The sequence below is a fragment of the Fukomys damarensis genome, unplaced genomic scaffold (genome assembly GCF_012274545.1).
Source record: "Fukomys damarensis isolate Sample0158 unplaced genomic scaffold, DMR_v1.0_HiC HiC_scaffold_13, whole genome shotgun sequence".
Classification (NCBI taxonomy): Eukaryota; Metazoa; Chordata; class Mammalia; order Rodentia; family Bathyergidae; genus Fukomys; species Fukomys damarensis.
In genome coordinates, this window is record NW_022900925.1 from 35,121,019 (window position 1) to 35,131,013 (window position 9,995).

A 9,995-nucleotide genomic window follows, 5' to 3' on the forward strand; every position below is an offset into this window, starting at 1 on the left:
AGCCTCCAGGGTGCTGGCATTATAGTCATGCACTACTGTGCCCAGTAGGATCAGAAGTGTAGCTCTGGGTCGGGGATATAGCTCAGTGGCTCTGCAGCTACCTTGCAAGCACAAGGTCCTGAGTTCAATCCCTAGTACCAAAAAAAAAAAATTTTTTTTTTAGCTTTGAAAATAACCTTTAGATGTTGCTCAACCCAGTGGTCTGGTTTGAGGCTGGGTCTTGCTGTGTGGTCCAGGCTGGCCTGGAACTCTTGATCTTCCTGCCTCAGCCTCCCCAAGTGCTGGGCTCACAGGCATGCGCCACACCCAGCTCAGAGACTGGGTTGCAGGTGTGTACCATCCTGCCCTGCTCCGACCTGACGCGGCACTTCCGGTCCCATCCTGGATGGCACAGGGTTGCTGGGAGCTCTTGTGCTTAGAAGCACTGGGTGCAGGGCACGCAGGTAAAGGCTTTGCGCCTCGAGGTGAGTTGGGGCCCACAGTAGGGCTGGACGGGTCGGAAGGTGTCACTGTGTCCCGTGTGAGCGGGCACAGCACTTCTGTAAGCGCACGCAGTGTTAGGGTCGCCCGTGATGTCCCTGGCTCTGTCACCATCAGTACTTAACCAAGTCACCCTCCCAGTGAGTGCGTCTTGACTCTGTTCTCCTTTCTCGCTCCAGCAGCGTCACCCTGCACACCAGAAAGCTGGCGGGCACCATGGGGAAGAAACAAAACAAGAAGAAAGTGGAGGAGGTGCTGGAGGAGGAGGAGGAGGAGTACGTGGTGGAGAAAGTGCTGGACCGCCGGGTGGTGAAGGGCAAAGTGGAGTACCTGCTCAAGTGGAAGGGCTTCTCGGAGTAAGTGCCGGCCACGGGGCGGGCGCAGGTGCGAGGCGCCCACACCCTTCCCACGGAGTGTGACCCGCTGCGCCTCTGCTTTCAGTGAGGACAACACGTGGGAACCCGAGGAGAACCTGGACTGCCCTGACCTCATCGCCGAGTTTCTGCAGTCGCAGAAAACAGCTCACGAGACAGACAAGTCAGAGGGAGGCAAGCGCAAAGCTGACTCCGACTCTGAAGATAAGGGCGAGGAGAGCAAACCAAAGAAGAAGAAGGAAGAGGTAAGGCCGCGGCCAGAGCGCTCCCCAGCCCGAGGCTGCCGCCACCGAGCCCCGCACCAGAGAACCAGAGCCGGGCTGATGTGCTCCGCAGCGCTGGTGGACCTTGGGGGCTGGCTCTCCGCACTGCCGGGGCCTGTGCCGGGCCGGATGGAGGGCGAGCCGACTCGCTCCCGGGAGGAGATGGGAGAGCTGAGGTGGCCGCTTCTTACTCCGTGCCCTACGGTCGTTGTCTTTGGAGATGAAGGTGGTTGTGAACAGTTGTTTGCTTGGGCTGTGGTCCTTTCCCACATTTGGGAGACCGAAAGCGCTCTACGAGGCCGTTGTTGGCGCCCAGGTGTTAGTGAAATGTGTTGGCAGAAGAGTTGGATTCTGGATCACAGTCCCATCGAGATAAAATTGTTCCCTGTCTCTGGTTTCCACAGTCGGAGAAGCCACGAGGCTTTGCCCGGGGTTTGGAGCCTGAGCGAATTATTGGTGCCACGGACTCCAGCGGAGAGCTCATGTTCCTCATGAAATGGTGAGTCTCGTGTGGCTGTCTCCCTTCTACTCCTCTGTTCCAGGCAGAGGAAAGACCTGGACCTTCAGAGTGCCATGTGTGAGAGCTCTAGGATGCATAGTCCTTTGCTAGTGACCCTTGCCTGGCTGCCAGCCTGGACTCGTGAGTTACAGGTAGGGAGCCACAGGCTTGGGAGAGCTTTGCCCTTTTGTTTGTTTGGAGGGTTTGTTGGGCTTTGGTTTTGGGGGTTTTCTTTTTTTTTTTTGAGGTGGGAAAAAAATCCATAGAGTGGAGAGGTTATGAGATGTGCTCGTATTTCAGTTTTGTAGTTGAAAACATTATGAAATGTGACTCTATTCCCCTCCTCTTAAAGATCTGGCTGGCCCAGGATCAGAAATTTTGTAAAAGTTTCAGTCAGGGGATAATTTGTATTTTTGTAGATTCTGCAATTGTAGAATCCACCAGCAGGGGTCAGCAAGGCCGTTTTTCTGAGGCTCCTGGAAGCCTGCTTTCTGCCCATTACAAATATAAATGCTAGAAGTAGTAACACAGGCTTGCATCGCTGAATTGCAGGGTGATGTCCCGAGAACTCTTTTATCAGTCGGGCGTGGTGGCGCACACCTGTAATCCCAGCACTCAGGAAGCTGAGGCAGGAGGATTCACCACAAGTTCAAGTCCAGCCCGGGCTACTTAGTGAGTTCAAGGCCAGTCTGAGCTACATAAGGAGACCCTGTCCCAGAAAAAAAGAAAAAGGAGAATGCCTCCAAAGTGTAAGGAGGGTGCAGCTCAGCCGAGTGCTGCAGAGTCCTGTGTGCCGGCAGCACAGGGGCTCCCCTCCTTCAGCAGCGCCGCGGGTCCGGGTACTGCCCCCGCATCGCTGAGTCCCGGGGATCGTGAGCTCTGTCGTCATTGTAGGGGCCATCGTCATGTGTGCTTTGGCGACCACAACATCACACCTGTGCGGCGCCTCACTACAAAAGTGTGACCTCCTTACCCTCCATCCATTAAGAAGCTTTCTTCCCTTTTTCTTCCTAGTTGAAAATGTTTTTCCCTCCATAGTGTATCTTGTTGTCTTTAACATGCACTCTCAAGGTTGGGAGCGGAGCTCAGTTGCACCCTGTTCGTTCCCCGGCGCCAAAGAAAAGAACAGAAAATAAAGGCCGAAGGGAGCAGTTCTAAGCCCGGCCGAGGAAGCAGCGTCCCTGCGGCTCTGTCCTTTTTAGGGCTAGGCCCTTCTGAACCTCCTCAGTAGGGATCTTCTCCTGGGCAGGAGGGCTGCAGGCTGAAGCTCAGCGGGGCCCGTTCGGCCAGCCCCTGGAGCTCGTCACTGAAATGCTGGCCTAGCTGACTGAGGCCCTGGGTTCATCCCCAGAGTGGACGGAAGAGGGCTGGAGAGGCCTGACTTCAGCACCACTAAAGGCCTGCCTGTGTCACTAGCTGTTTTCTGTCTTCCTCCTCCTTTTCCTTTTCTCAGCGCTCTGCAGCCCTTGCCACACACACACATTTTTGAGACAGGGTCTCATAAATGGTTTGGGCTGGGCTGGAGCTGGCATTGCTCTGCTGCAGCCTCCCGGAGTGCTGAGATGACAGGCTCGTGGCCTGGTCAGCCTTGCACACTGCATCCGGCTCTCTTGCAGCTGGCTTCATGCTGGCCTACGTTTGAAACAAGGTCACTTTGAAGGGGCTGCAGGTGGGGGAAAGACCAGGAGCTCATGATGAAGAACAGCAAGAACATGCTTTTCTCTACGCGTGAGCAGTCTCAGTGCTGGTGTTGTCTCTGTTGCCTAGGATCGCATCCCTTCCTTTGGTGTCTGTTAAGATTAGACACTACAAACCTGTAAGCCCAGCACATGGGAGGCTGAGGCTGGAGTATTGCCAGGAGTTCAAGATCAGCCTGAACTGCACCGCAAGGCCAACAAAAGAAAAAGATTAGATGCTAACTTTAAAACCACGTTTACTTTAAAAAATGACTGCCAGGTACTCTCAGCATTCTGGGAGGCAAAAGCAGCAGGATCATAAATTTGAACCCAGCCTGGTAAATTGGTGACGTAGCAAGACCTTCAGAATAAAAATAAAGGGCTGGCGTGTGGCTCTGTGGAAGCCCTGGTTTGGATCTGCAGTTCTGGGGGTGGGGGTTCCTGGAACTGGGGTGCAAGTCAGTGGCAGAGCACGTCCCTAGCATTCCTGAGGCTCTGGCTTCAATCACCAGTAGCACCAACAAAAACCTTTTTTTTTTTTTAGTGATTTTTCCCGGAGCGTGGATATACCTGTCCATTTCTTTTTTTTTTTTTTTTTTTTTTTAAGATAGGGTCTCACTATGTAGTTGAGAGTGACCTGGAACTCACTGTGTAGCCCAGGCTGGTCTCATACTCGCAGTAATCCTCCTGCCTCAGCCTCCCAAGTGCTGGGATTGCAGGTGTGCACCTCCACGCCTGGCTACCTGTCCATTTCTGAAAACACCAAGTGTCTGTATGCAGTGAAGGGACTTACAGAATGCTTGTGGGTGTCTGTTACACACCGGTAGCTCCTCCCCTGGGGCGGGCCGCCTGCCTCAGCCTCCACCCTCTGAGTCTTGTCTGTTCTGCTCAGAAGACACTGTCAGCTCCTTTCCTGGTCCCAGCCGTCCTCAGGCTGCGGGTTCCTGGCGGCATCCTGTCGCGGACCTGACAGGGATATGCTGCCTGCCCTGTGCCGCTTCCTCAGCTCGGTACACTTGTGACCTGGAGAGAGCTGGAGAGAGGGCTGACCTCTGATTCCCTTCGAGTGTGCGTGCGGTTTCCTGACTTTGAGAACACTAAAACTTGGGAAAAGCTTGGCGTGGTGGCCTGTGCCAGTGATCCCACCTGAGAGGCTGAGGCAGGAGTGTGACGAGCTGGACCCCAGCCCGGGCAACTGGGTGCCAGACTCCCTGCCTGGAAGAGGGGTGGGGGCAGCCCAGTGCTGAAGCGGCCCTCGCGCCCCATCGTCTCAGTCACTTAGCAGCCCCTCATCTGATGTCCACCTCCCCGCGCCGGAGCACCACTTCCAGACCCCTGGGGCTCGGTGTTCACCGCGTCTGGGGAGAAAGCACCGGGCTGGCGTTAAGCCCCAGCACATGCTGGCTGAGGCAGGAGGGTCGCCGCGAGTCCGGGCCGGACGGGACCCCATAGCAGGCCCCCGCCTCTAACGGCGAGAAGCCCTAGCTCCGGCGGAGGCTGCTGGGAGCCGCCGCCCTTCCCTCCGAGGTTCGCCTCCTGGGCTCTTTTCCTCGTACTCTCTCGGGAGTCCAGTGCAGTGGCGTCAGCAGCCTGGCGTTTGACAAAGATCCCCAGATTCAGGAGGCCGGCGCTGAAGGCCATCCTGAGCCGAAGCCCTATTTCCAGAGTTAAAGACCCGTCCGTCAGGGGTTTCGCTGGTCGGGGCAGCCTGACTCCGCGTCTGCTTTGTCTGCAGGAAGAACTCGGACGAGGCCGACCTGGTGCCCGCCAAGGAAGCCAATGTCAAGTGCCCGCAGGTCGTCATCTCCTTCTACGAGGAGCGGCTGACGTGGCACTCGTACCCCTCGGAGGAGGACGACAAGAAAGACGACAAGAACTAACCGGGAGGCCGGAGCCCCGGTCCCGCCACCGCACAGTGGCCTGGGAAGATGCCCTTTGAAGCGCAGCAGCGATTCCATGCCGGGCCGCAGGGTGCCTGTCCCGCTCCGCCCCGCTCTGCCCCACTCCGCCCCACTCCATCCCGCTCCGGGGAAGGCCTCCTGTGAGGGACAGACCTGCGGGCGGGAGAGCAGAGGGCCCGGTCATCTTCAAGGCGCGTCTCCGCAACCCACGGCCTTCTTCCCGATAGTGTTAACTGCATTTCTACAGCGTAGCATGTGTGTGGTTTTGGCTGTTGCTGGTATATTATTTGGGGTGGGAGGGATGGGCAGGGGAGAAGGGGAGGATCATTCTGATGAAAATCGGGGTCTGGTCGGGGAGTGCTGAAGACATGGACAGAACACCTGACGATCTGGTTCTGTGTTCAGGATATTTTACCTTCTCAAAAACTGTCACTCACACCACAAACGAGGACTGGGAGAGACTGGTGCAGACGCTGTGAATGCCTGAAAGCCCAGGCCAGCTGTCCCTGCTGGGGCTCGGTGCTGTCCCCTGGGGACCGGGCGGCTCCTAGGTTGCCAAAGCGGCCGCTCTGGAGATGGACACGGCGGAGGTGGGAGGTCTTCTGGGGGCCGCGCACAGGAGGCTTCTGTCTCGGAGGTGCTAACCCTTAACTAGATGAAAGGACATCTCTTCCCGTCAGCAAGTTACCGTGTCCGCCTGTCCAGCAATGGCGAAAGTGCTGGGGAGGCCTCGGGAGGGGCAGCAAGAGTTGGGAATGGTGTGGCCCAGACTCTTAGGGTGGAAATTTGGGGCCTTGGGACTTTGAGCTTTGAATTCGGAAACATTGGGCCAGTCACTGACGGCACAAGTTTTACTGAGTCAGTTCAAGGGGCAGGCGAGTTCAGGAGCCCTGGTCCCGGGGATTCACTTTCACATTGGAGCAGTGTTGAGCACCCGACATATTTTGGGGGGAATAAATGTTAAGAGTTAACACGGACACCACAATGCTCTGCCTTCAATTCTGAGACCCAGCAGTTCTTGACATTGTCTTGAGCTATGTTGTAAAGTCTTTCTAGGCATGTGTTAGATTTCTGTGAAATTTTTCTTTAAATGTAAACTTCATACTACACTGTCAGTTTTTGTCTTAATAAAAGTATAGATTTTTAATCCCTGATTTATGTCTTGATTAAGTCTTAGCAGAAATTTTTTATTATGGCCTCGTAGATTGAACCTGTTGGAAATCACTCTCACACGTAAATCGTTTTATTTCTTGAACGCTATACTGGAGATTCTGGTGCTTGGCCTGAATCTTACTCATTCGTCCTTTCATCCTCTCCCATATTGGCGGCTGAACCAGAGCTCTGAGCTACAGCCCCAGCCCTTTATTTTGAGACAAAGTCTCATTAAGTGGCCGGAGCAGCTGGCCTCCAAATTGTGATCCTCCTGCCTCAGCCTCTGGAGTAGCTGGGATTACAGGCTACAGCTGCACACCCAGCTCACCATGCTACTTAGTACACACTGAGCATTTGTAATCGCTGTGGGGGTTGTACAGGTTGTCACACTGATGCATCTGAGCCTTGCTGAAGGGTTACACACGGGCATATTTAGAAATGTGGGTTTTACAAGATGGATTTAGGGCCTGTGTGTAGAACAGCTTGCGTGGCACTGGCTGAAGTCACCTTCACAGTTTTCAGTTGTACTGTTTCAGCAATGAATTAAAATAACTTCTCTTAACATCACTGCCCACCTATAGAGCCAAAATGGGACTAAGCTTTTGTGAATTTTGTGAAAGGAAACAGCTCAGTGGTCGAGCGCTTCCCAGACTGGGCTCAAACACAGTCTTCCTGCCTCAGCTTCCCAGAGTGCTGGGATGCCGGGCGTGCGTAGGTGTAGGTGGCTGTGTACATCCAGATTTACAAGTACCTGGCGCGTAGTCTGTGGTGTCCCAGGCAGACTGCACCGGCCGTCAGGTGTCCTCCGGGGAGTCGGGCGCAGCCTATGGCCATGCGTGACTCTGCATTCCAGAGCGATCTCGCGCTGTACTGGGGAAAGGGACCCGAATCGAATCCACATTCAGCTCCTCCCGTTGGAGAGCCAGGATTCATCTGGCAAGGCGGGCTGGGCCTCATGAGGACCGTGGCTGGACCGGACTGAGTTAAGCCCAGGGCTGTGGCCCTCATGGGGCAGCTGAGTCCACCCAGACCAGCAGCTCCGGTCCTGCTACCCACCCGGTCGCTACCCACCCGGTGTCTGGGGGCAGGGGAAGGAACTGAATGCTGGAAGGCAACAAAATCCTAAGTGAGCCCCCTGCTGGATGAGGGGTGCAGCAGAGGGGTCCCCAGGGCGCGATTTCGCTGGGGCCAGAGAGAGCAGTGTGTGTGTATGCGCTACAGCAGAACCAAGTCTGCACTGATGTTGGTTTGCACGGTTTCTGATGGCACCAAAGCCCCGAGTGGATCCGTAGGTCTGGGATGGCCCTGACCTCACCTGCTCTGTCTACGAGGCTGCTTTGGGATGTTTGCCCACTTGCTATTACCTCAGCGCCCGGCAGGGGTGGAAGGTCAAGTGTACTAATCAAACCCGAGTTTAAAACAAAAGGGTGGCCGTGTGTGGTGGCACACACCTGTCATCCCCAGCACTCGGGAGGCTGAGGCAGGAGAATCCTGTGGGTTTCAGTCCAGCCTGGCTACCTAGTGAGGTCAAGGCCAGGCTCAACTACATAGCGAGACCCTGTCAGAAACACACACACACACACACACACACACACACACACACACCCCACAGAACCAACCACAAAAAGCAGAGTGCCAACTCCTTAGCTGAAAACAGTACACGGCTTTAAAAAGCACTATTCAGCCTGTCCATCCTGCAAATTAGGCTGCAAAAGCAGCAGCTGTAACACCTTTGTGGGTATTTTTGTGTCCCCAAAAAGGAAGTGAGGGCTCTGGCCTCTTCAGGCACCCGTGCCCCAAATCCTCTAGAGACAACATGAGCCCTAGGCCCTCAGTGAGCATGGGGACAGACAGAGTCAAGGCCCCAGGGTGCTAGGCTCCATCCGCACTGCACAGCCTCATTCTCCACCTCAGCCAGAGTTCAGAACTGGAGGAAAAGTGATGGCTCCTTGTGCGGTAAAGGTGACAAGGCAGTGGGTCTCGGGCCCCTGACAGCGATGGCTCCCACTGCTCACCGCTAAGTGGGTCAGTGACAGGAAAACACAGCCTGCCCACGAGTTCCGCGCCCCCTCCGCTGGCTGGGAAGGTGCCCTCCGGCCCACAGCCCGGTCCAGTCTGTGCGCGGGTAGCATAGCCGCAGAACAGAACCGACTCCCTGTGCTACCTGAGAACCGGGCTGTACCCAGACACTGGCCTGAGCTTCTGAAGGGTCAAAGGCCAGGCCCCAGTGCCGAACTCCAAGGCAGACCACCGCTTCTCGGTTCTGAGTCTCCGACCGCAGCTTCACGAGGGAGCTCCAGACGGCGCTGCAGACAGCGAGTCCCCTTCCAGGGTGAAGCCTCAGCCCTCAGCGGCCAAGGTCCGGCCCACACCAGAACTGCCCTGCACTTCCGGGCCGAGGAGGGTTAATGGCAGCAGCCTTTGGCCAGGGCTAACCAAGTCCTCAGAAAACATGCCACCTGCCACAGCAGCGCTCACCAACTCTGGAGGGAGGGCAGAAGGATCTCCATGAGCCTGGGCGACATAGACGATGTCAACACACCAAAAAATCGGCATGAGTTAAGTTTTTTCTTATTTAGTTTCTTTTTCCTTTTAACAATCTCAGTCTTAGGTCAGGCATAGTGGCAATGCCTATAATCCTAGCTACTCCAGGGGCTGAGGCAGGATTGCAAGTTCAAAGGCCAGCCTGGACAACTTGGCAAACCCCCGTCTCAAATTTTTTTTAAAAGGTAAAACACTGAGCCGGGCGTGGTGGTGCATACCTACAATCCCAGCACTTCGGAGGCTGAGGCAGGAGGATCGCTGTGAGTTCGAGACCAGCCTGGGCGACACAGTGAGTTCCAGGTCAGTCTCAACTACGTAGTGAGACTCTGTCTCAAACAAACAAACAACAACAACAACAACAACAACAACAAAAGGTAAAAGGCTTAGGGGTGAAGTTCAGTGGTAAAACACTTGCCAGGAGGGCACAGGCCCTGGTTTCCAGCACCAGTGCTAGACATGGCCTACACGAATAGACTGCCAGTTAGCAGAGTGCTCTTGGTTCTGGCAGACCCTTCCCAGCCTGAGGCCAGCGGGGAGCTGTACAAGCCCTGTCAGAAGTGGGAACGAGCGCTTGGGGCTCCCTCCACCCGAGGGTATCTCAGGGCACCAAAGGACGGATCTGAGGCAGACGAGGCTGGGAACCTGGGAGCTCAAGGTCACAGCCCACACAGAGAAGAGGCCCCAAACTTCCTCTGTGCTTCGCTGGAATCACAGCGGAGGGCTAGTTCCGGTGGTCCCGGCTGGCACTGTGCTTCTGCTGCTCCCGCCTCCCGGAGTGCTGGGGTCCCGGGCCAACGCCACCACGCCCAGCTCAGGCGGTGGGTGCTTCTCTCCCAGGGAGACCACCTTCTGGGCACCTCAGCTCGGGAGGTCACCTCCAGTCTGAAGCCCTGAGGCGCCCGGTGACGAGCAGCGCTCATCCCCTCGGCGAGGCGTCCCTGGGTGACCACGGAGGGGCGGCTGAAGGAGCCACCAGGCAGGTGCCCCGTCCCTTCCCAGCATGCTCGGCAGCACTACGCCGCGCCACGGCACGCGGGACCCGACCTCCTCCTCCGGGGCCCAGTCAGCCCCGGCTCCCCCCGCTTCCTGGCTTCATCTGAGCTCCA

The 9,995-nt window shown here is 56.1% G+C and overlaps 2 protein-coding genes across 2 annotated transcripts in view; one reads left to right on the top strand and one right to left on the bottom strand.

The window, feature by feature from the left end:
- Positions 1–461: 461 nt before the first annotated feature.
- Cbx1 (chromobox 1) lies at positions 462–6,315 on the top strand. The gene is made up of 4 exons (XM_010620104.3): positions 462–836; positions 922–1,099; positions 1,522–1,616; positions 5,028–6,315. Exons 1-4 carry the CDS (start codon positions 697–699, stop codon positions 5,170–5,172), a joined length of 558 nt encoding a protein of 185 aa, XP_010618406.1. The 5' UTR covers positions 462–696; the 3' UTR covers positions 5,173–6,315.
- Positions 5,613–9,995, bottom strand: part of Nfe2l1 (nuclear factor, erythroid 2 like 1) — a 12,947-nt gene continuing 8,564 nt past the window's right edge. The window contains 2 exon segments of the mRNA XM_033763113.1: positions 5,613–5,762; positions 5,882–6,000. Of these exon segments, the coding sequence (XP_033619004.1) occupies positions 5,613–5,762; positions 5,882–6,000 (269 nt within the window).